Source organism: Nematolebias whitei, chromosome 20 (assembly GCF_014905685.2).
Source record: "Nematolebias whitei isolate Nwh7 chromosome 20, NemWhi1, whole genome shotgun sequence".
NCBI lineage: Eukaryota > Metazoa > Chordata > Actinopteri > Cyprinodontiformes > Rivulidae > Nematolebias > Nematolebias whitei.
In genome coordinates, this window is record NC_056517.1 from 36350047 (window position 1) to 36376484 (window position 26438).

The 26438-nt window shown below is 39.9% G+C and overlaps 1 protein-coding gene across 3 annotated transcripts in view; it reads left to right on the plus strand.

Moving 5' to 3' along the window:
* Positions 1–26438, plus strand: part of phldb2b (pleckstrin homology-like domain, family B, member 2b) — a 43552-nt gene that overhangs the window by 2147 nt on the left and 14967 nt on the right. Inside the window, exons 4-11 of one of the 3 annotated variants that reach the window (XM_037694233.1) lie at positions 910–993; positions 11705–11824; positions 15867–16051; positions 16242–17450; positions 20311–20694; positions 22068–22217; positions 22365–22502; positions 23579–23707. In XM_037694233.1, the coding sequence (XP_037550161.1) occupies positions 910–993; positions 11705–11824; positions 15867–16051; positions 16242–17450; positions 20311–20694; positions 22068–22217; positions 22365–22502; positions 23579–23707 (2399 nt within the window). Of the gene's footprint in view, positions 1–909; positions 994–11704; positions 11825–15866; positions 16052–16241; positions 17451–20310; positions 20695–22067; positions 22218–22364; positions 22503–23578; positions 23708–26438 lie in introns of those variants that run through there. The other 2 variants (XM_037694232.1, XM_037694230.1) reach the window with 2 other exon arrangements.

A 26438-nucleotide genomic window follows, 5' to 3' on the forward strand; every position in this document is an offset into this window, starting at 1 on the left:
ATCCTCCCCCCCCCCCCCCCCCCCAAAAAAAAAAAACAGCTGAATAGTAGCTAAAAAAAAGAAGCAAAAATAAGCATAAATTACCAAAAGAAAGTGGTGAGGGCACGTTTTTGTTGAATTAGGCTGAAAAAAAATGAACTGAGTGCAAAAACAGAGCTAAAAAACAGAGCCAAAAAAGCTAAAATCAGCTAAATAGTAGCTGAAATAGCAGAAAAACCTGAAACTGGCAGAAATAAGCTGAAAGGAGCACAATAAGCTGAAATTACTAGAAAGAACCACAAAAATGTTTGCCAAAATAATCTAAAAGGAGCACAAAACAGCTGAAATTAGCTGAAAGTAGCTGAAAAAAGTTTAAATTTGCAGAAGGAAGCTGAAAGAAGCTGAACTAGAACAAAATGTGAAAGGAGCAGCAAAAAGTTGTAAACAAATCTAAAGATTTGAAGGATGGAAAATGGGCTCAATTCATTTTCTACAAGAATTAAAATGTCAGGAAAGAGTAAATATTTCAAAAAGCTAAAGTTCCACCAATACCAAAAGTCATAGCAGGATTGTCCTGAAACAGCCGAACGTTTTGATTTATGCTTTGTTGAAATTGCACAAAAATTGTGGAAGAAGACAGATGCTGAAAAAAGCATGGAAGAAAAATGGATCGCAATATGAACAAATACAACAAACACAGATAATACAACACACTGTCTTAAAATTAGTATTACAACAAAAAATGTAAACACGACAACGATATTACTCTGAGATTGTTTTCTATTCTATAAGAGCTACAGCTTTTGTGTCATTTTTATATCCTAAGATACTGCGTGTTTTATTGTTATGATGAGAAGAGTGACAGAACAGTGGCCCAGTTTCATTTCACTATAAACTTGGAGTCTGCCTAACATCGTATTGACCTTCCAGGAGGGGTTGTGACCCTTGACCCCTGTGGTCACCTCTGCAGTCTGGATGGAGTCCAGGTCACGGTGCCTACACCACTCACTCAGGGTAAGCAGTTACACACAAACAGCTACATGCTTGGAATGCTGCCCCCTCCTGGTTAGTAGTGACTCTGAATGAGAGTAGATTTTATGGCCCTGGGGGTGCATGCTTTCAGTATTTCATAAGTCATCCTGTTGGTGTGTCTGCGTGAAGGAGAGAAAATGGGTTTGTGGTTTGCATTCCTCTCTCCGTGTGTATGAGTCACATGAGTTTCGTTCTGCGTTAACACAGGGTGTACAGTACAGTACGGTTGTGTGTATTTCTCATTGCAAACGTACGTGCTGTAAAAATAGGGATGTGCATTTGTGTGTGTTTACTTCTGGTTTGGTTTAATTCATTGCGGTTTGGAACGGCTAACTCTTATTGAGTCACTGCTTCCAGCAACTGCTGAGCAGATATAACTCTTCACGTAGGTTCATGGCAGACTGGGTCGAGTTTCAAAACACGCCAACACATTCACCAGATTTCTATGAAATTTCTCTTTGTGTGAGTGTGAATGCTGACTTGTCGTTTACTTCCACAAACATTGTGCTAACCCCTATCAAAACATCCGGTCTGATCAGAAATTGTAAGCTATCGCTTTCGTTCTGTGCAATTTTATTATCCGAAACATTTACCGGTAGATTCATTTTAAAGGAAATTCCCCATGAAAAATAAAATAAAATAAACAAAACGTTGAGATATTTCCATATTCTTCAACAACAATGATCTTTCAGCGTTTTGCTCTATTTTAATCTATTCATGCTACATTTAGCTTTTGGGGGAGTGGTGGTGCAGAGGCTAGAGAAGGTGGGGCTGTGATTGGAAGGTCGTCGGTTCAACTCCACAAATCGACGACATCAAAATATGTGTGGGAAAGGTGAAACAGCCACATCTGCCTCCACCCTCATTTGCCTCACTCTGGGCCCTTGAGCAAGGCCCTTAACACCATCTGCTCCCCCGAGCGCCCTAGATGGTGTCTCTCTGCTCCGCACAGAGGGCTGTGGTAGCTCGGCGGTCTGTGGTTGCGTCAGGAATTAAGAGCATCCGTTGAAAAAACAATCACCAAGTCTTTGTGCGAATTAGTTCACTGTGGTGACACCTGAAGGGAGCAGCCGAAAGAAGAAATAAAAGAAGCTACATTTAGCTATTAAATCCAATGCTGCCACTTTTAGCTTTTAGCTACGATTTTGCAACCTTTAACTTTGAACTACAATTTTTCTGATGTTAGTTTTTAGATATGGTTTTGCTCCTTTTAGCTTTTTACTCGCTATGCTTTAGCCACTTTTAAAGTTTTGTTAGCGCTTTGCTACTTTTAGCTCAACTGTTGTTTTACTAATTTTAGCTGTTATTTGTCTGATTTTCATTCTAATCTAGCGTTTAGCTAATTTTAGCTTTTAGATACTGTTTGGCAAATGTTCATATTAATCTAGCATTTAGCTAATTTTAGCTTTGTTTGGCTAACTTAAGCTTCAAGCAAATGTTTAGCAAATTTTAGTTTTTGGCAACGGTTTTGCTATATTTAACTTTTGGCTAGCATTTAGCTAATTTAATTTTTAAAATAATGTTTTGCTGTTGTATTTTTAGACACTGTTTAGCTATTAAGCTAAGCTTTTAGCTAAAATGTTGCTACTTTTAGTTAGTGTTTAGCTTATTTTAAAATTAACAAACTTTTGGTTTTAGCTACAGTTCTGCTACTTTAGCTATTGTTTAACTAATTTCAACTTTAAGACAGTTGGGGGTTTTTTTTGTGCAAATTTTTGCTTTCTGCAACAGTTTTTGTTGATTTTAGCGGTCACACTTTACAATAAGGTACACAAAATTTGATTAACTACCAGGGAACGCCTAAGGAACAACTCATGAGCTAATGGGTAGTTAACCAGTACTTACTGGGGAACACAGAGCCAAGCCTAAATGGGGGACTACTGGTTTGTTACCACAGAAACAGAGAAGAAATTCTCCATGTGAGTTCTGAATAAACCCTGCACCAGTGAGGTCACAGCTCGTAATTGTCAAACACCTGTTTCCTAGTGATTACTGATTTTATTACCCATTACCTCCTAAGTCATTCCTCTTTAGTTTTCTTGGTAACTACCCATTAGTTATTGATTAGTTTCTCTTTGTTTACAAGGTAACTAACCAGTAATCCCCTAATAAGGCTTGGCTGTTTGTTCCCCAGTAAGTACTGGTTAACTACCCATTTACTCCTGATTTGAGCCTGATTCGTTCCTGAGGCGTTCCCTAGTAGTTAATCAAATTGTGTGTACCTCATTGTAAAGTTTTAGCTTCTATTTTGCAACAATTAATTTTTACAGAAAAGTCAGTCAACCCTCAGGAATCACTGATTTTTTTTTTACAGAAAATCTAGTTTTTCTCCCCTTATCTTGTTTTTTATTTTTTTATCTCAGCTCTTGACCCGGTCCATGACTGTTTTGTTTGTTTTGTGACCTGACTGATTTATCTGTCGCCTGTTTGAAACCGTCTCTTCTTTACCCACTTCCCAGTGCCCTGCGTATAAGTAAGCTTTTTCTTTCCATAGACTTTTCATTTTGTTTTTCTCAACCATACAATTTTCACTTTTATTTACTTGATCAAGCACCATTCTGGTTTTGCTTTCCTCTTTTAGCTGTCCCTTGTCAATGTGTCCTGCATGCGCTGACGGGTCATTTAAAGTTAAACACTGATAGGACCTTTTGAAGCACTGCGTTGGGGGCGAGGGAGGAGAAAAGGACTGAAAAAGAGAGAAAACGTTAGTAAAGTCAAAAGGGCATGGTTAGGAAAATTATGGAGAGCACATTTCAGGAACATCCTCTGGCCTCATGCTCTGGGTAAGTCTAACCAAACACAGCTTATATTCACACAAGAGCACTGCAGGGCAGTCTGGAGCCCATTAGCTATGTTTAGGAAATGATTTGGTCTGCATTTGGGAATTTTGGAGCTTAACCTGGAATCACATCAGCTTCACTGCAACAGCTGAAGGACACCTGTAAGAAAAAAAGCCTGAAAAGTTGCAAAAAACAAACACTTAGGATAACATTTTAACTAAATTTATATAACTAAACATATAAAATGAATCTACATATTGGATGTCTTGAATCCTACATCTTTTTGTTTCCTTCGGTAGCAAAAACTCAATTTCCCAGAATTCCTCCTGATCAGACCATATGCTGCTGTACAAAGCTGCTCTGAAAACCACCCTTTTTTATTTAATATATGCAGACTTCGTGAATAAAACTATCAAATAAAGCTGCCAGACAGACTATAAAAAAGGCTGGGGGAAGGGTACTCCATTAAGACTTTCTTTTCAGTCATTTATTTGTCTCCCAAAGTCTTAAGTGTATTCAGAGCCAGCCAGTTTATAAACTCTTTAAATCTCTCTTCAAATAAATCCTAACTTCAGGGAGCTAGTTTGCCATTAAGACGCCACATTAAGAAGTTAGTCTCTGTAAACTAGCATGTTTGGGGTTCCATTTATTAAGCAGATTAAAAAAAAAAGAACAAAAAAAAAAGGTAGGAAGACAAAGAAAGTGAAGAAGGCGTGCACATACCTCACTGTCCTACTGTCTTCGAACGTACCACCAACACAGAAAAGTAATTGCGTTCTTTACTGTCACGTCACTTATTGCTTATATTTACTTGTTAAGATATTCAAGAAGTTATAGTTATTGTATGACAGACTACATATTTGGCTTTATTAACTCTTAAACGGTTTGTTTAAGGTAATCCAGAATCGTAACACCCCTATTTTCTGGTGAAACTTGGTACGGTCCAGGAGTCAGACTCTGGGGCTCGCGCATAGTAAATCATTGAACTTTCTCCGAGGCGTCGTCTGGAGGTGCAGAGGGGCTGTCTTCATCAAAAAGCGACTTTGAGACTTATTTTATATTAAAAACATAGCTCATTATTTTATTTCTGCTGAAGAACAACCTCTCTGTTTGGGATGTTGTTGTGAAAAGCTGCCACACTTACAAAAAATAACATTATTTTGTCGTGAAAAGTCATCTCTGAATGGGACTCACAAGGTTAGTGATGGGTTATTTATCGTTTTATTTTATTATTGTATTCCATTAAGCTGTAGCTAGTTGTATTTATTTATAGTGCAGCGGGGCTTCAAAAATAAAATGCATTTTGTGTGTATTTTATCACTTTGTGGATTGTTTAACAATTATAACAGCTTTAGTCGAAGTGAAGATCACTTTGGCTTTTGTGTATGTTAATTAACAAAAAATCTCTTTTGCCTTAACTTCTCATTCAGGTTTTTTTAATTCATCACATGATTACCTAAACACCTTTATACCAGCATACTGTTTAAACTGACCTCTCTGTGTAAGGTTGTGTTATTGAAGATGTAAATAAGCACTTTTTGTTTTAATTTAAGCATCACGAAGCAGTTTTGTCCACCTATGGATGCATCTCAACCCCAAATAAAAGGAACCGACAAACAGATGTTCACTGTTTGTTGAGAATAGTGAACAATATCAGTTCATGTCTGGTCTGTTGCATCAGGATTGAGGATGCAAATCATTTCGAGTGTGTGCGTTGGAGTTTTAAATAAACCTGCAGGTGTGTGAGTGGACAAGACAAAGGAAACGAACCCACGGTAACGAAGCGCTCGGTGATACCTGACACCTGAAAACAAAACCTGGCCTCCTGAGCTGGACGCTATTGCTTTTGTCTTATCCTCTGTCAGCCCGTTTTAAGAAATTTGTACCAGTTTAACCGTTATATGGAAACTTTCTGACTTTTCTTTCTGCCTAATTAGATTCAGGACTGTTCATAGTTTGGACCCAGGCTTGAGGAAGGTGGGGTGTGTCGATGTCTAAAAGATTTAGGATCCAGCAGATAGGTGGTTCCATAAGATGACGAGAAGTGTTTGTGACAAGTTAAATCTTCAACGACTCCCCCGAGGACGACAAATCTGTGTCCGTGAGTTGCTTCTGAACCCCCCCGTTCCCCAGAGAGGGTTCATTTGTGGTTTGAAAGCTATTTTACTCTCCTCCTGGGAGCTGCGCGCACGTATATTTTAACGAACGAATGAATTCACTTTGCGAGCTTTGGTCTCCAGATTGGTGATCGTTGCAACATTCTGATTGCAACAGTTTTTCCAACTCGTTTGTGGATTTTAATTAAAAATGGGTTTCTTTTTCCCGCCCCGTTTGCAGTTTTGAAATGCATGTGGCTTGCATGTCAAACCTGATGAAGAACTAGCTTCATCTCAACACTTGGACATGGGATCATGGCGACTTGTTTATGATTCTATAGCCTAATGGTCTCAAATTGGCTAAATCCCTCCTCTTATGTTAACCAAACAGGGAAACAGTTTCCCCTCCTCTTACATTGTGGTAAGCGTAGATCTACATGGGAACAGAAATTGGCTCCAGACGGGAAACGGCCCCTACATCTGTGTCCTCAAAGACTCTGAGGTCTGCCTTTGTAGCTGAGACTTTAAATTATCCTATAAATGTACATACAGACTAATTTAAGTTTTTTTTTTTTTGTCCTCGTTGAATCTAATTTGTGTGTATTGGTGAGTGCACAAACTCAATTAGCTGGTAAAGGAGTCAACGCATGAATGAGATTAAATGTCACGAACCTCAATGTTGGAACCCAATTGCAGAGAGATGAGTGAGGCAGGAGTTCAAAAATCAAAACAATTTATTCTTTTAACCACAAAACAAAAGGCTGTCGGTGCAGCAAAACTTACTTTTAGCAGATTGGATAGTGCAGAGCAGATCATCAGGGTAGCAGAAAACAGACAAGGCAGAAGAGGATTGTGATGTCTGAGTACATGGAACAATCACCGGACAAGGAGTGAAGGAAAGAAAGGCTTTTTATGTGACAGAGGGAGAGTTAGTAACGAGAGCACCTGGGCAAGTGGCTGATGAGGGACAGGTGTGAATGATAAAGACAGAGTGGAGAAGCAGACTGAGGAATGAGAGGAAAAATAACAGAATCAGATAAACAGAAAATCACACCCAGAGCAGAACAACAAAAAACATAAAAAGCAGACAGAGACAGAACCAGTCAAGCAGAACTCAGAATTAAAGTGACACATTTACAAAACACCTTGAAAAAGAAGGAAATGATTTAGTTTGTGAGATAACAGGAACAGATACACAAAAGCAGAAGACACACAAGGAGCAGAGGCTTAGGCAGATGGGGGGGGCAGCGGGGACCGCTGACCGTGACAGTTGGTTTCTTGGTTGCAGCTTGAAGGAGGTGGCAGAGGCTTGGCAGATGAGGGGGGCAGTGGGGGCCGCTGACCGTGACATTAAAAGTGTTTTATTGTGAGCAATGCGTCTTGAAGCTGTTTTTCAAGTCGAGAGCGCAAAGTTGAATTAAATTCACGTGTAAGCAATTAAGGGTTTGATAAAATGGGGATTTTAAGAGCACAAGTTTAATTTGAGTAGAAAAGGTTGTTTAAAAAAAAGGTAATTTATGCGTTTCTGTTTTATTTTAAATACAATTTTAATTAATCTGCACCTTTGCTTTTATCGTCTAGGCTGACACACGATAATAAATCCATTATAATGATTATTTAAAGGAATGCATATCACCTGCCGTCTTTAATGTCAGCGGTTTAGACAAGGAGATTACAATATGTCGTGCTCAGAGTTTAAGTTGTGAATGACTCTCAGCTACCATCTCAGCAAATTTCAGCTCGTATTTGTGTTCGCTAGGATTATGTTCCTGTGGTGGCCATCTTGGATTAGATTAACTCAAAAAGGAATCGGTTACAGATGTCAACTCCACTGGTTACTTTCTGAAAGTAGAGATGCACGATAATGGATTTTTGGCCGATATCCGATATGCCAATATGTTAAAACTTATTTGGCCGATAACCGATATCAATACCGATATTTTTTCCCTACACCTACTTACAGAGACTGCACAGCTTTCTCTGCTGTGGAATTAAAATTCATTATTCTGAATGGTCTTTGTCAGTTTGGCCTGCGACCAAATACAGAAGCCAAAAAGGGGCTGAAAATGATGCAACACTTCAACTTGGATTATGTTTATTGTCAAAGTTCTTCATGACATTTACTCTCTAACACAATGACAACACTCGAACAGTGCAAATTTGCAATTTTTCACAAATCTAAACTCAACCTGTTCACAAGCACATCATGCGTTTTCTGTGTCATTGTTTCGATACGTTTCTGCAACGTCACAAGATCTATTTCCATCCAGTGTTGCATTAATTTTTCACCAAGATCTTGCATTGATCACTAGGCACTATGATGGGTGCATCACTTCACCTGCCTCTCTTCTTACCTTAATGTGTCCATCACTCTGGAACAGAATAAATCTGGACTCATCAGACCACATGACCTTCCTCCATTGCTCCAGAGTCCGATCTTAATGCTCCCTAGCAAATTGAAGCCTTTTTTCCTGGTTATCCTCACTGATTAGTGGTTTTCTTACGGCTACACAGCTGTTCAGTCCCAGTCCCTTGAGTTCCCATCACATTGTGCGTGTGGAAATGCTCTTTCACTATTAAACACAGCTCTGAGTGCTGCTGTTGTTTTTCTTCCATTTGATTTCACCAAACGTTTAAGTGATCGCCGATCACGATCATTCAGGATTTGTTTCCGGCCACATTTCTTCCCTACTATCCTTCCAGTTTTTAATAATGCGTTGGACAGTTCTTAACCCAATTTTAGTAGTTTCTACAATCTCCTTAGATGTTTTCTCTGCTTGATGCCGATGATTTGACCCTTCTCAAACAGACTGACATCTTTTCCACGACCACACCATGCGTCTTTCAACATAGTTGTTAAAGAAATGAGAAGCAACTCATTGCACAAGTTGGAGTTAAATAACTCGTTGCTAGCTGAAAGATAATCGCCCATGCAGTGAGTTATTTTAATGGAATGGCCTATGTCCAATATTTCACTGTATCGTTAATATCGGCCGATACCAATACCACGCCGATAATATCGTGCATCCCGATCTGAAAGTGTCATTATTATCTGTTTAGTGGTTCGTTAACTGTATGAACAAAGCAACACACGCACACAAACAGAAACATTATTGCCTTTGACGGCCAGCAATAAACACTCATCGAAGGGGGAGGATTAGTAAATAGGTGTCGTTAACTCAGGAGTAAAGAGGAAATTAAAAAGAGGTGGGGGGCTGTGAACAAATAAGGACACTGCGTTTTACTCTCCACTTAAAAGGTGGCACATGGTGCGGTTGTTGAGGGTCGGAAATTAGATTTTCACAAGAGTTGACTGCTGGCTAACGGTGTGTGTGTGTGTGTGTGTCGCTAAATGCTGAGATATACTGTGATTCATTAGACAGACACTTGCAAAACACAGATAGACGGCGCATACATTACTTTATTACTCATGTCTGGAGACACATATTATTAGATGTTACCTAGACTCAGAAATGAAGACGTGTGAGTCTTTGTGTTTGTGTGTGTGCGCTTCCTAAAACCTGCCTTTTGATCCTTCTGTCATGACACATCCTCACCGATTGTGCTTCAACCTGTAAGTTTCTGTTTACACAACTATGGATTCAAAAAGTTCACAGTCCAGCTGCGTAGACTAAACACTTTTTAAGTTGTGCGTTTGTGCGTGTGGTGTTTGCTTGAGCTCAGTCTATCCTGAAGCGTTACGCGAACAACAATCTGCCGTGGAGGCACTTAAGGCGAAGCGAAGACGGACACGACCTTTTGTACTTAAACCGCAACGTCGTCTTAACTCATCTTTTAACTGTGAATCTGGGAAGGAGGTTGTGAGTGAGGAAGAAAGGAGGGTAAGTATGAGAACAAGAGAAAGAAAAGTCAGAAAAGCTGTTTTGACATTTTTCCATCGAGTCTTTTTCCATTCGACTTCTTGGTATATCCCCCACTCCCTCCCCTCGTGCCTCGGTGGTTTTGTCTCTGACTTCACATCCATGGAATCTGATGTAACTGTTGCAGAGCTATAAAAAAGGTGCTTTTTCAGCTCTTTACACGAGCATTAACATTAGGGAGGTTTTACAGGCTTACCTGAACTCTTTGACCAAGAAGGCTGTTGCACAAATACCTAAAAGACGGACAAAACCATTGAAGCTGCTTTTTATTTTTATGCGTATTGGTGCCTTGTCATTCTGTTCGACTAGTGCGAACGTTTATGAAGCGTTCACACTGTTGCGATCCATTGTTCTTCAGCATCTTTCTCATCCCACAAGTTTTGTGCTATTTCAACAAATCATAAATCAAAATGTTCAGCTCTTTCACGACAATCCTGCTATGATGTTTGCTGTTGGCGCAACTTTAGCTTTTTGAACTATTTAGCCTTTTCTGCCAGAAAATAGACAGAGCTCATTTTACATCCATCAAATCTTTAGCTCTGTTTACAACCTTTTACTGCTCCTTTCACATTTTGTTCTGCTTCAGCTTCTTTCCTTGTGCAAATTTAATTTTTTCAGCAAATTTCAGCTGTTTTTTTGCTCTTTTCAGCTTCTTTCTGCCAACTACATTTTTGTGCTTCTAACTTCTTTCTCCTAATTTTTTCAGCTTGTTATGCTCCTTTCAGCGTATTTATGCAAGTTTTAACATTTCGTGCTATTTCAGCTACTATTTAGCTGCTTTATGCTAATTTTAACTTTTTTGACTAATTCCACATTTTTTGCACTCATTTAAAGTTTTTTCAGACTAATTCAGCTAAATGTGCTCTCTCCACTTCCGTCTGGTAATTTAAGCTTCTTTCTGCTTTTGTAGCTACTTTTCAGCAGTTTTTTGCTCGTTTCAGCTTTTTTCAGATGATTTTCACTTGTGTTGTGCTCATTTCTGCTTCTTTCAGCAAACATGTTCTTTCTGCTTTCTTCTGTTAATTTAAGTTTGGTTTATCTTTTCAGCTACATTGTTTGTAGCATTTTTAGCTAATTTCAACTATTTTCATATAAATTCAAGTTTTTCATGATAATTCCTGCTGATTTCAGCCTAATTAACTTCTCTGCTAATTTCAGCATGTTATGCTCCTTTCAGCCTTTTCTGCTATTTCAGCTATTATTTAGCTGTTTTTTGCTAATTTTATCCTTTTCAGCTAATTCCACATTTTTTCATCTCTTTCTGCTTCCTTCTAATAGTTTAAGCTTCTTTCTGCCTTTTCGGTTACTTTTCAGCAATTTTTTTTGCTAAAGTCAACTTATTTGAGCTAATTTCTTCATTTCTGTACTAATTTCTGCTTATTTAAACCTAATTCAACAAATATGTTTTTTCTGCTTTCTTATGCTAATTTAAACTTGTTTTTTTTTTCATTTCAGCATTTTTAAGCTAATTTCAGTTGTTTTTCAGCAAGTCCTTCTGCAATAAGCATTCGCACTGCGTTTTCGCAGGAAATGCAGTTTCTTTCTTCTTCTCTACAACCACCTCTTTTATTAGTTTCTGCCTTTCTGTGACTTTCTGTTCCCATCTGAAGTATTTGGACAGCTGTGGTGTGGCTGTGTGTATTCCAGAGGTTGTGACCCTGACATCTTGTTTAATACCTGGCTCTTGCAGCCTAATTGATGGCCAGAGCAAACACCGAGAGCTGGGACGACTTGTGCGAGCATGAGCATGTGCGAGAAGAATATTCTAGCTTCATTTTAAATTTAAAGTTGTACTTCATGTGTTACTTCTTCATAATCATTGTTCATAAATGTCAAGGTCAGTTCACATAATTGATATCATGTAATTAAAACCACTGGACTTCTGCAGTAGTATTTAGTTGTGTACTAAATTACTATTTTTGTGTTTTTCTTCAAGGATATTCTTTGTGTCTGGGTAAGTCATATTACTTCCGGTTCAACCATCCTGAAGAGGCCAGCAGAATGAAGAGCATGCTTCCTCAGAAGAGCCCAGTGTCAGCTTTAGCCTACAATACAGGTAAAGACAGATGCCTGGTGATAAACTAGTAAAAAAAAAAAACTTGACCTAGAAATATCACCAAATTTGTTCTCTATTTCTTCCATCATCTCCTTTTTGTTGTAGTTTTACTGTTTCTACCTGTTTTATTCCTCTTTTTACTTACCTGCTTCACTTTTTCACCAAATCTGCCTTTATTTTTTTAACGCACTAACTTTGTTTGGAGGAAAGAGGCCAGGTTGTCTGTTTACAGAAGGCCTGTCACGATAACAAATGTTGCTGGGCGATAAATTGTCTCAGAAATTATTGCGATACGCGATAATATTGTTTGAAATTTGACAATTAGTAATTAATGTCAAATTTAAGAAGAAATGTTGGTTAATTTAAAATAGTTCACAACAAAACAACTGGACCTTATTTGTAACTGAAGGCATTTCGCTTCTTATCATAGGAGCTTTCTTAATTCAAAGCAACGAGGAGTGTGGGATTCAAGTTATAAAGCAGAGGTGTTCTGTAAGCTTTGGAACTTTTTTTTGGATTTACCATGTCCTGGATGACTGAGAATCTTCATCAGCGTGTTGGTTAATTTGTTTTGTGTGTAGTACTTTTTTTAAACCACTGGATGGCAGTATAAGACTGTTTGAACCGAAGGATGGATAGTGAGGGAACGAGCAGAGTGTCTCTATAATGGGAGGGAGGCCCCTTGACGTGACATGGGCTGTCTCTCCCTGTTTTCGGTTCTCAAAATGGCGGACGCTCTGTGTGGTTTGAGCTCTTTTCACACAAAGTTTTTAATTAAAAAATCATCAAACAAGTTCTCAGCTTCTTTTTGCAGAGAAACACAACTTTTTACACTAAGGCGTGGGTTTCAACCGTGAATTTTGGAGCTTGGACAAGACGTAGGTTTTTTTTCCCGAGGTTGGCCTGTTAGCTTAGCTCGTAGCTTATCTTTTCAGATTAGCTGCTTTTAACTAGGGATGCACCGATCCACATTTTTACTTCCGATCCGATCCTGCTACGTCCCAATATCTTCATCATTATTGATTTTATATGAGGCTGTAATAATCTCCTCTCTTTAGGCAAGTACAATTTGTACAAATATATGCATGTCCAAAAAGGCAACATGAGGTAAGTTTTATGAATGTTGGATAAGTTTCAAAGTTAGAATTAAATCCTGCTAACACAAAACATGTTTTTATTTTTTAAATTCCTAGCTTTAAAGTGGATATTAAAGTGATTAAATGGCTTCAAACATCTGCTAAGATCATGGCATAAACCAACACAAGACATGTTCCTGTTTTTAGTATTTTACATCGCTTTATAATGTAGCTGTTTTTGTTTCGTTTTTTTTTTTTTTTTTAATATTCTTGTATTTTTCAATTCATTTGTTTTTTTATGATTGTTTACTGTTGAACTGATAAATATCTCCTGGAGGGTAAACTATATCTTGGCTGCAAGTATCAACCTGAGAAATCCTTCGTTTTCTACAGCTGATAGTGGTTGGTCATTAATTACGATGACGTTTAGCAACTTCTCGGTAAACAGTCAAGCTCCGGGGCTTCAGCGGTGTGCTATTCTCATTCAGTCCGAAGAAGGCAGTCTGATTTCGGTCAGCCGCGCTCATTCTGCCCCTCCTCCGAGACGGACAGACTGAGCGGGTCAGACTGAGCGCAACTGACCGAAATCAGACTGCCTTCTCCGGACTGAATGAAAATAACACACCGCTGAAGCCCCGGAGCTTGAATGTCCAACGTAAAACTAACTTTACCGTGGTTTAATGTGGTGCTGTGGCTCTGCAGACATTGCACGTTGCTGTCTTGTTTTGTGGTGTTTCTAGTGTAAAATACTTCCACACAGCGGACATGTTTAGATGAAAAGTTGGTTAACCGTTAGCCACAGTGCTACTGCACGTTTTAGCTGGCTGCAAACTTTGAACTGGATTTCCTGAATGTGAGGCGAGTCTTATTACTCTGGGTTCATGAGACACGCCTCCGTTCAGGAAATCCATTCCATAGTTTGAAGCCAACGTGCAGAGCAACCGGCAGGGAATCACATGTGGAGACTTTTTTACTTGGAGACAGACATGCATCATGGATCGGAAATCTCTACAGGTTGGATCGGAAAAATCCGATACGTAAATTATGCTGGTATCGGATCGGCCTCATCACTACTTTTAACGATCCAAAAACATGATTTGAGACGGTTAAAACTGATTTTAAAGATAAAGGGAGGGGTCAGTGAAGAGCACTGGAGTGGAGCCTTTTCTCATCCAGTGTCTTCAGTAGAACGAGAGCGACACGAAGAAACGATAAAGCCGATAAATGAAAATGAGGTCGATAATTTTCATTTATGTTGCGAATGATTGATTTATTGTTTATCACGACAGGCCTTGTTTACAGGTCCTTTTAACAACGATCTCACCTTATCTCAGATAACGTGTAATAAGATGTTTACAGGCCTCTGTGTTCTGGTTTTCATCACCGCTTCATCAGCGTTTCTCCACTCCAGGATGAGGTCTAAAACAGCTTTTTGAAATCAGAATAAGATGTGCAGCTGCGCAACACATAGCCAAGAACAAAAGTGCAAACATAAGTAGGACACCAGATTGCTTTTAAATGCAAAATTGTAAAATCCAAAGCATATTGGACATTTTTTGCATCTAGTATCTCTTTATCTCCATGGTGATACAGCTGAATTTTACCGTCTCGCAGGTGATTGATCGGGCTGTGGATAAGGTGTATGCTCAGTGGAATTCTTGCTCTTTAAACCTCAGACACAAGGAATGTACTCCTTTCCTCCTCACTCCCCCATCTCTGCACACATACTAACTAAACTGTTAATGCAAACAGCTTTTATCTTTTTTATTTATTCGAGTGTCAAGACTCTGACGTGTGAAGACTTCCACACACAGCGGGATGAACAATTATGATAGAAGACTTGACCCGTGCTTTTGGTTTAAATGTGCCCATGTATGGACAGAAATGATTGTGTGTGCGTGCGTGTGTCTAGATCTTATGATGCCTTTCATTTTCTGCTCCAGTTTTCTCCCAACAGCTTTAACATTTTCTTTCTCACGCAGACACTCATTTAGTTGGTTCCTAGTCGTTTCTGTTACAAATCAACCACTCCTGGTGTTTGCACAGATGAAACAAACACTTCCGCATGTCACTAAGAAGATCCACAGTTCTGAGTTGAAGAAAAGCCATTCTGTGTGTGTGCTCGGGGGCGTGGTGGCGAAATGCTGGGTGGTCTAAGCTTAAGAGCTGTTATAGCGTCTTTTCCACATGGAAACCACAGACGATTAAAAAATAGGCAGGTCTCTCGCACGCTGCTTTACCTACTGGATTTTCACCTGTGCCTTTAATGACAGGATGTGCACAGCTAGCTGCTGGAAGTCTTCACGGAAAACAAAGCAAGCGCTATCAATCAAGCACACTCCAGCTGATCTTTTAAAGTAGCTGATTTTACTGGGAAGGATGTAAAAACAGACTTTGCTGAGGTCTGGAGAAAGATCTGACTGCTCAAACTGCTTTAAATAAAGACTTAAGGAAGGGCAGTGGGCCCCTTAAGGGTGCTGCACAATATGGTGTGGGCTTTTTCATTTAGCAAAATCCTATTCTAAGGAAATGGGCTCAACTTAAACTGTTTGCTTTGGATCTAATGGAGTTTTTTGTGTGAGTGTGCAGTTACACACAGAATTACTTTTATGTAGAGTCCTGTATTCGGAAATTTGCTGCCAGTTGTGGAATATTTTTGCAGATATTTTTTGCCAAGAACATGATTTGTACATCTTCAGGTACACATACAACCTCCCCTCTCTTTTGTCCGTCTCTATTTATGACCTTCACTTTCCCCCCACTTTTTCTTTCTATTCCTTCTCTTCATTTTTCTTTATTTTTCTCAAATCAAAGTCTAATATCGCACATCTTCATTTTTATCTCTATACCAAAACTTCCCTATTGTTTGTACATGCCCTATTCATAAAATTTCTCTTTATCTGAACGGTTTTACTTATAAAATTGCATCTGTAACCATAATAAGTTTGAGTTCTCTCTCTTGTCAGACTATTTGAAGTTTAGCAGCGATTATAGTCATGCAGTCGTGGGGGGTACCAGTAGTGCCAGGGGTATGAGATCAGCCTCGGAGCTTCGGGATTTGATGGACACCCTGCAACGCAAGAAAATTGCTCTGGAAAACAGCCTGAGGGCTAATGGGAATGCTAACCCCTCCTACTTTAGCATGACACAGGTCAGCTTTCACTTAATTGCTTTTAAATTGTTTGTGAAACATGTTTGGATAGCTTTGACACCTGCTATGTTCAACTGAGCTACATTTTTACTCATTACCTAAAATGCAAAACGTAATAATTACTCATTACCTGATTTATATTACAGTGCATCTTGAATTCTGATAGCTATTTTCTTCTTTTGTATCTCAGTCTCCTCCCACTACACCCGTTTCAACTCCTGCAACATCTTCATCAGTCTATCAGGAACAGGCAAGGCGTTTCTACAGCTCTGATCGCCCACCTATGTCTTTGAAATCTGCTCCCCCTCCTTCCTCTGGACGACGATCAGACCCTTCTTCTTCTTTGGCCTCGCGCATCTCAGTCGGCCGCAGTCAGGACAATGGTGGCGTCGCAGACAGCCGTCGACCGCACAATCTAGGTTCCTCTCCTATGCTCTCAACGTGGAATGGTGGAGGTTCTTCCTCTTCGGTTACTGGTGGCGATAACTTCCTCCTCTCTGTTACTCCCTCCTCGTCATCCCGCGCTTCATCGGCAGGAGGTGCAGTCAGCATGCCCTCAAGCCCTCGTTTAGGTCGTCGTACCTACGGGAACCAAGAACCATCACCCAGCAGTCGAACCAGGAAGTACTCAGCAGGGTCACTGAACAGCATGATAACAGGGGGGCACAGCCGCTCGCTGCCACGTCTTTGCCCTTCCCCATCTCCTCGCAGTGACAGCAACGGGACGCTTTCTTTGTCAATGCTTCCTCCACGGCGGTCTGATATTGCAGGGGCTTACAAATACAGCAAAGACCTTCACAGCAACAGTCCGAATGTCAGCCTTGAACTCAACAAGTCCATCCAGCAAGTGTCTAACAGAAATCAAACCCAGAGCAGCACTCACAGTGAAGGTGTTGTGTCCATCTCCCTTTCTTCGTCCAAGAGCTCCACCAGTCATTCCATCTCTTCTACAACTGCCCCGCCAGATGTGACAATCCCATCCAAAGCAGGAGGCTCCTCTTCCCCTCGTGTTGCCAAAAAACTTAGCCTGGCCTCCACCAGCTCACTGGGCTCTGTGAGCTCCACAAGTTCCAGCCCTCCAGAACAAGAACGTCTTTCCAGCCAAGGGGTCTCTCTGGGACTAGATGTACATATGGGAGAGAGAGAAAGACGAGGACTAGAGTTCACCTGTGGCCCAGGACATGGAGAGAGGAGGACTTCATTTGGGAAGGCGGGACTCGAACCTGGGATTGGTTTGGGGGAGAGGAGACAGTCATTCAGCAAAGCTGGGATGACTCCTCCGGGGGGGTTTAGGGAGAGAAGAGGGAGCATCAGCTCACTGAGTGGAAAGGAAGAATTAACGGATTACCACCATCGACAAAAAGAAGAAAGACTTCGCGAGCAGGAGGTGGAGAGACTGGTGAGTTTCCTGACTTTTAAATGTAAAGCTTGTGAGGTTTTTATTAATACCCAGAGTAGTTGTGATTGAAAGAGCAACTCCAAGACACATAGTAAATTTACAGTGTTTATTTACAATAGTGAAAATAGATAAACAGTAGAACTGCAACCTTGGTGTGAGGGACTGGAACCCTGAAGCGCAAGGACAGTTAGGAGGAGGATAAGAAGGTCCACAGGTGGTTCTGATAATTTGCAGGCAGCTTACGGTAGGAGAAGATGGTAAACTCATAGGCATGAGGGTCCAATTGTTCCAAAAGTAGTCCAGAGGGGTCCCAGAGAGATTGCAGATACGATGGGCAAGCGGAGAAAGCAAGGAGCAGCTGAGATCACCAGGCGATTCACAGAGAACACTAGGAGGTCCAGGGCATTGAGGAAACACAGGGAAATGCTGAAAAGCACAGGAGCAAGGTCTTTGCATTAATCCCAAGAACACAGTAGAGGTCAGAAACACACTACCATAAGGCAGACAATGCACCAGCGTCGGAGTGAAGTCATCTGCTGCCATTTATACCCCTGTAGCTCATCAAGGTAATGATCCGCAGGTGTGCATCCGATGGCGCCATCTGGTGTAGGGAAGCTGTAGGAGAAAACCCTTGAACTCCTACGAAGCTATGATTTAATTTTCAGTGACAGATGGCTGTGTTTGCCCATGGTTTTATTTGATTTAAAGCAGGTAATTTATGTAAACCAAATAATTCTGCTGACGTGTGATGGCACTAAAATATTAAAACGCAATATTTTACAGTACTGGAATGCTTGGCCTTATAATAATAACATTCTCTTTGGCCTCTCAGACATACTCTCCCAGGGATCTTAACACACACACATAGTGAGGTTTACCACTCAACAGATGCTTATGGCAGCCAGCCCATACTAACAGGACTATTCTTACCCTTGTGCTCGGATTGGGTATGTGTGGGTGCGTGTTTATGTCAGTCATCTGGAGGTCCGCCCGATGCGGTTTGTACCACCGAGCAGCCGCAGAGCTCATCATTTAGATGTGGGTCAGAGAAACCAAGATTACAGAGTTTAGTGTAGCAGGTGGATAAACACACAAACGCACAAGTGAACTTGTAATTCCACGTCTTTATACTCTGCCTCGCACAAGGTCATACACTCAAGTTCTCATTAAAGAGCCATTTTAAACTTTGGCTAATCTTTGAACTGAGCATTCAGCTGATGTGGTTAAAATTACATGTGATGTCTTTGGTTACCTGATAAAGAAAACCCCTGTATTCAAATACCGTCAGTCGAACAGTAATTTGAGTTTAAATAGTTGCTTTATAGTATAATATATTTAATATTTTGAGCAATGGGTTCTAAAAAAAATAGATACAATGAAAAATAGCTTGTAGTTGTACTGGGTTTAACAGGCAGACCATGCCTCAACTTTTTCTTCCCTCTAGTGGTCGTTTATAGAACTGCGTTCTTTGATCCTGGTCATAAATACGTGTTAATTCTGCATTGAACTGCAGCAATATTATTAATTTCATTGACTTGTTTAATAATGCACAGTAGTGAGGTTTAGTCAAGTTTCAGGTACCATTATTATTTGGATGGTTTGTAGCACCAAATTTGGACTTTTTTTGTTTTTACCAAAAAAAGGACCACATTTTAAATGTGTCAAATCAAATAATCCTGTTTTTAATTGCCATAACAAAAACATAAATAAATAAATAAATAAATAAATAAATAAAATCACAAAATAAACAGTATGATACAGAAAGCTGCAAAGAATAACCGAAGTGTAAATATTTATCCTCTATGGGTCAGGCTAAAGAAAGCACCACTGCTGCTTCTATTTCTGCTTCTCCTTTCTTTTTTCCTGTCTTGTAATTTATTCTTTTTTATTGCTTTCCAATTTTCCTTTTGCATCTACAGAGGCTTGTGTTAACTAGAATAGAACAAGAGGACACGTTACACTTGGGGTAATGTGCATGTTGTTAATAATGTTAAGGGCTGCATGATATTAGGAAAACATGCAACTGCAAAATTATATGTTCTCTCATTATAACATGCACAACAGTCTGTGCGCCATCTGTGAGCATTTAGAGAAGTAAAGATCCAGTTTGTTGCCATATTTGTTTTATTTGTGTGTAGTTGGTCTGAAATGTATGCAGCTCTAGTGTTCACATATGGGTGTATTTATTTTTTTGTAAAATACTGATTAATTTTGTGAGATTACTTGAGATGATTGCCATTTTTACCATTTTAATACTTTTACTCTCCAAACACTTTGTGGTTTACTTTTTTTTCCTCGAGCACAGTGTCCTGGATTGAGCCTTGCTTCTTTAGTTGCATTGCAAACGTTCCTGTGTTTGTAGCCGTAGCTTGTTTCCGATTGTAGCTGTCAGCTGTCCACCTGCTCATTAGCTAACTCGGCCTCTCTCTGTCACGCACAAGCCCAAAGCTTTGCTGTTTCTAATATTACTTACACAGGCTTGCTGTGTGGCTCATATACTTATCTAACCAGAGGTATTAGAGTGAGGGGTCATTTTGACTCTTTTCAGCTTCTGTAACTCGCTACATATAGCTGCGCTAGGGCAACCAGAGCAGTGGTGGGGACGTTCGGCTGTAGGGACACAGAGTAAGAGGAAGCAGTCTTCCTCAAATATAAACATTGATACATTTAGCTAGAATGCGTTATTGATATGGAAAGGAATGTTGCTGGGCTTAAAGTAAATGGAGTTACTGACTTCTTCAATGCTTCCTAAGGTAATCCTTATGTTTTTCCAGTAGGACTGTTGCCATTTTTTTTTTTGTTTGGGTTTGTTAAGATGTAACCTGTACTAGCTGTGTCTATATTTGTGTGGTCATCCCAGGAAAGGCAGCGGCTTGAAACCATCTTGTCTCTGTGCTCTGAGCTCGGCCGGACCGAAAGCGATGGAGGTGGATCAGCACCGAGGTCAACCTCGGCTGTCGCAAACCTTCAGAAGATCAACCAGGAGCTGGAGAAGCTCCAGCTGAACGATGACGACGACGAGGACGATGATGCGCCGTCCGTATTTTCGGACTCTTCGGCTGTTAATGGGACGTCAGAGAAGGGTCACGTGACCTCCCCTGGATCTGAGAACGGCTACTATGATGACGATCTGCAGGTACGACGAAGGCGCAGCAGTGGACCCAGAGACTACCGGGCTGAATCACCTGTCAGCCTGCGAAGCTTTGCTCCCTCACCTGCTCCACGTCTGCACAGAAAGAACGAGGTATACCTCAGTCGTCCTGCAGGCTTACTCCACATTACATAACTTTACATTAATGTGTTTTTCCTAAATTTATTAAGCTTCTAATATACATGATATTTTCAGTGTCACAAATGTTTTAAGATCACTTCGTAAATAATTTTAAAATGTATGATTTCCTTAGCACATTGTCACATTACATGAATCATACAAAACCTGTAACAGCAGTAGAGTGGAGTTACAAAAGAAGTCTGTGAAGACTGACACCAAGAGATATTACAAGTTGCTGCCATGTATTTATACCTTTTATTTACTTCAATCAGTCAGGATTAAAGTAGAAATATGTTTTTCTTCATCTTCTCTGTAGAAATCATGAGAGCTGCAGGGTTTGCTTGTCCTTTTCCATGTGCAGTATTGATATGTAGAAACACAGATGGGCAGCATTTACAGCTCATTTATTAGATTATAGCAGGCCAGATGTCATCATCTATAATTGACAGCTGGTGTGTGTGGGTGTATGCTTACTTGTGAGCTTTGTCTGAAAAATAAATTTATCTCAAAATGTAAAAAAGGACTAAGGCTATTAGCTAAAATTGAGCTATTTTACAAGAACAACAACAAAAAAAATCAGGATTATACAAGTAAAACAAAATGATTTTCAGAGTAGTGACATAAAAATACACACTTGGAACACTTATTTCGTTTAATTATGCCACATTATTAAATTAGAATTTATAATTTAAAATTATAATTTGTTTAAAAGACTTGTCTAATCAATTAAATGCATTTTTATAGTTGAATAACATTTGATCACCATTCAGTCTGGTTTTAGAAAACAGCACGTTACTGTTACACCAGTAACGGGGCTTCTGGGTGGGGCCCTGTTGGCTTCTGGGAAATGTAGTCGTTATGAGCGGTGATACAGTGTAGGCTTATTGAGAGAAAACTACAAAATGGTGGCGCATGTCCGAAATATTTTATTTTATTTCATTAATTTTTTTTACTGTACAGTATAATATTGTAGTATTAAAGTTGACAATCGTGCGTCGTGTACAGTTTTTAAAAAATCGTGTACAATTTTATTTTGAAAAACCACAAAAGAGCGATTCCTCGAAAGTCGAACCTCGAAGTAACGAGGGACTACTGTATCGTTAATTGTTTTGATTATTCTTTTTTGACGTGTGCTGCTGACCTCTTGGCCAGGTCGCCCTTGGAAAAGAGATCTTGATCTCCGTGGGTTTTTATCTGGTTAAATAAAGGTGATGATGAAAATGCAGATTAGTAAAATTACAGCACATTAAGGTGAGCATCCAATGATGCAGTGTGTATTTATTATACTTAAAAAGCCTTTATGATATTGATTAAATGGATTAATATAATGGTGGTGTCATTATCAGGTCGTAGAAGATGCAGCTGGCCGCTCAATGCCCTCAGAGGAGGAAGTGAGGCGTGTGGAGGAGGAGAGGATTCAGGTGCTGAACAACATTGAGGAGCTGGAGCAAAAAATCAAAGAGCTGGACAACCAAGTGGAAGAATCTGCCCGAGAGGTTAAAAACTGATTGTATTAAATAAAATCTGTATGTTATTCAAAGTTTAGTTTCATGTCAACATTTGATCATAATAGGAATAAACTGCAAAATATTTTAATCTGTCCAAATTTCAAAATAAGTTTTTTTTTATTTTTTTATTTTAAGGTGGAGGTTGAGCGAGCGCTGGTCGAGGCTGAGCAGGAGTCTGAAGTAGCGGCTCTGGAACAGGAAAAAAACGCTTTGGAGGCTCTTCACAACAAAATAGAGGAACTAGAGACAAAGTCCCAGCAGGAAAAAGAAAAGGTATGCAATAAACATTTCTTAACTTTAGTACAAATGTGATTTAGGACGCTTGAATTATGTCAATACGACAAAATTCCTCCTAAAGATGCTTCTTCTATAACAGGAAATGCTGGTAAGGAACTATACTAGTTAAATTCTTTAAGTTTTCTGTAAAGCCCCTAATAAAACAAAACCTTTGAAAGGACTTTACCCATGATATATGATATTGGAAAACATATAGGCTACCCAGAAACTCTCCTATGCAGCGTCATGTGACTATCCAGTAGGCGTTAATCCCTTTCATGCTCTCTCCAGTCCAAATATACATCTGCTAATACTACCCAGGGTGCATCTGTCCACCAAGTGGTTCTATGTAACGCAGTACTGCAGGACTACCACAGATGTGTACAATTAATAGTGTGCATTTTTATGTTAATATGGTAACACCGACTGGGTGGGAGATGTAGGTGGATTGTCAGAGGGGATGTTGTGTGCAAGTGTACATTTCTTTGTTTGGAGCTTCCTCATTCGTTGGAATGAGCCTTGGCTCGATGTAGCCACAATCATATTGTGTAGGAGATGAAGCTGGATACTGACACAATGAGGGATAGATGAATAGAATAAACAGAAAATTGCTGTTCATTAACAGAGAAAGCTAGCTAAGTGCTTGTTCCTTGTGTAGGTTGCAGTGTTTATAGAAAGGAGCATCAGTGTGTTCGTTAATCCGCCACAGAGCCATTCCATGTGTATCTGTTTCCCTTCCCACCCGCTCCTTCAATAATCTCCATTTAAACAAACTGGGCTGCAGGCAGAGCGCAAACCCACTCCATAAACCACCCTCCTTACTCCTTTAACCAGCCCGTCATTAATCTGCCTGATTGTTTTCTGCCTCCTTTTCTCCCCTCCAGGCTAGCCGTACCAACCTGAACGTCATAGCAACTAACTGTCAACCCCTCCCCAGTCCCCACTAACTCAGCCATCCTCTCTCTGTCCTGTGTGTGTAAATGTGCTTGTCTTTGTTTTTACATGTGCACATGGAACAAATGTGCACATGGCGTGTGGGGATGTGCGTACATGTGTACATGTGCGTGTACCAGGCAAGCGAGTTGCTGCAGGCAGAAAGGGGCAGAGTAGAGAGGTTGGCTCAGATTGTGTGCGAGCAGCGCTCTCAGCTGGACAGCTGCCCTGAAGCCACCAAGGAACCCCTGCAGGAGCAGCTAGCCAGGGTCAGTACACACACACACGCACACACTCACATGCACAATTCAGAATTTGCTTAAGTGTTAGCCAATAAATCCATGCAGAAAACGTTGAACTTGTCTTGGGAATTGCATCTGTGTTAAATTATCATATAGTCAATGTGGGAGGGTGGATTTATTTGCTAAAAGGTGCACAATGTTAACATTTTTTATAAGTACATATTCTGAGCAAAATACCCCCTAATTTCCCTGCGATTTCTCTCAAGCTTCACCTCATTCGATTTCTCTCTTCCCACTAACACTGCTAATTCCCTTTAATATATCTCATTTTTAGGAGCAAAATAAAATGTGTGGGAAGTATGAAATGTCTGAAATACCAGTTTGGTACATTTAGGCTTTTACGTGTGTGTTGTTGATAACAGTTTATAGAGGACACGGCTTTTAATAATCTGTCATTTTTATTATTATAAATAAAATATTTCTTAAGGTATAGATAGCCAGAGTGTCCTTTTATTGTGGTCACCCTAAGGTGCACCTGTGCAATAATCATGTTGTCTAACCAGCATCTTGATACGCCACACCTGTGAGGTGGATGGATGATCTCGGCCAAGGAGAAGTCCTCACTAACACAGATTTACACAAATTTGTGAACAATATTTGAGAGATAAAGACCATTTGTGTACATAGAAAACATCAGATTTGTTAATTCGGCTCATGAAAATTGTAAAATAATTTTTTTTTTTTTTAATGTTTTTGTTCAGTGTATTTTTTGTTTCCTGTGATTGCTTTAAAGAAAATGTTCCAGCATCTTGTGTTTTTAAGATTGTGAATTTATCTAATTAGCATTAATCTGCAGGTGTTTTCAGTCAATAGAATGACAGGTGTGGGCGCACCTTGTTAAAATAACAGTGTTTATCAACATAGAACATTTCTAGAGGTCTACCACACCACAAACAAAAGAGCATCCACGCTCAACAGACCAGAAAAGGTTACAAAAAGTGTTTGATCTGTACTAATCGACAGTCACTTTTATGCTAATGTTCTTCAGGAGAGCACAGAATAAGAATGATGTAAATAGAATGCAATGAGGAAAACACTTTTTTAAAATGAAAACATCCCCACAGTTATAATTACAGTATATGAATTGTGGTGGGAGTATCATGGTTTGGTTCATTTTGCTCCACATAGAATGGGATGGCTTGTTATCATTTACGGCACTATAAATGATGAAATATGTGACCCCGTCGCATCAAACTGAAGATTAGGTCGCAAGACTGGTTAAGAAATTGTTGATTTTTGGATTATGTGAAAATATGAGGTACCTTACCTTTGCCTTGAAGGAAATGTCTGAAATGTGATCCTAAAGAGAGTTTTGAAGCACTTTTCTAAACTGATTTTGAACAGAAAACCCTATTGAGCTATTTTCCCTGAAATGCTATTTTTAATACCAGCTAGGACACTGTTCAGATATCCAATGGTTTGAGGTTTCTTTCTAACAAAGTAAAAAAAAAAAATTCCCATTAGAATATGAATTACAAATAGGATTCAGACCGACTTTCCTGGGGGTATTCCGGAGTAGGACGAAGAATCGCTTAATTTGTATTAAAAATAGCTAAAAAGCCAGGAACCTGAAAATCTTACTTTAGTTGGTCCAAATACAACTTAAACCCAGATCTAATGTGATGTTTTGCATATAATATTAAGATCTGAAGGAATTGGCCCTTAATCTGAGTTATAAAACTAAATGTATTTATTACAAAGTAAATTAAATTGTTCAGTTAATTTAAGGCTGACTGGGATTTATAACAAAATTACAGTAGTCCCTCACTTATCGTGGAGTTTATGTTCCAGACACCCCTGCAATAGGTGAAAATCCAAGAAGTGGCGTTGTTATATTTATTTTAGTATTTATATATATTTTAAGGCTTTATAAAACACTTCACACACTCTTGCAATGCTCTTAGCGATGTTCTAAACTCTCTAAAAGAGCACAGCGAAAGAGAGCAGACACACTGATGCTACAGTTACTGAGCCAATCAGCTCCTGGGATTGAGGGTGGACTGGTCATCGGGAGCACCGGGATATTTCCCGGTGGCCTGGCCCTCTCATTGATCACCGAGGGGCTGGACAAAAGGCTTGGTTCGGGTCATGCTTGATTATTTTAAATAAACAATCCATGCCACTCACTCAGGTATCCGCCTCACTGACGCTCCCTGAGCACACGTGTGTCTGCTCCGCTGTGACTGACAGCCTCAGAAAGAGAAAGGAAAGGGCGGGGGGTGGGGCCTGTCTTTCCCCATCGCTACTGCTCAGGGAGCTTCAGTGAGGCGGATACCTGAGTGAACGGCATGGATTGTTTATTTAAAATAATCAAGCGCGACCCGAACCGAGACTTTGGTCCGGCCCCTCGGTGATAACCGAGCAGGCCAGGCCACCGGGAAATGTCCCGGTGCTCCCGATGGCCAGTCCGCCCCTCAACACAATGCTCTGGTTGAGTGCCTTCCATCAATCAGCCAATCGTGCGTTGTGTAGAATCTTACTTTGAAAAAACGCAATAGAGCGAGTCCGCAAAAAACGAACCGCAAAGTAGCGAGGGACAACTGTATAAGCTGTTCTACTAACTAATGGTTGGATAAACGAAAAAAAAAAAAAGACTGATAAAGTTCATGGTTGGAAATGTCCAAGTCAAAACTACTGGATTAAGATGAGGTCATTAACGCAGGAACTTAAAGGAAGAAGTTCAGGTCAGAAAAACATT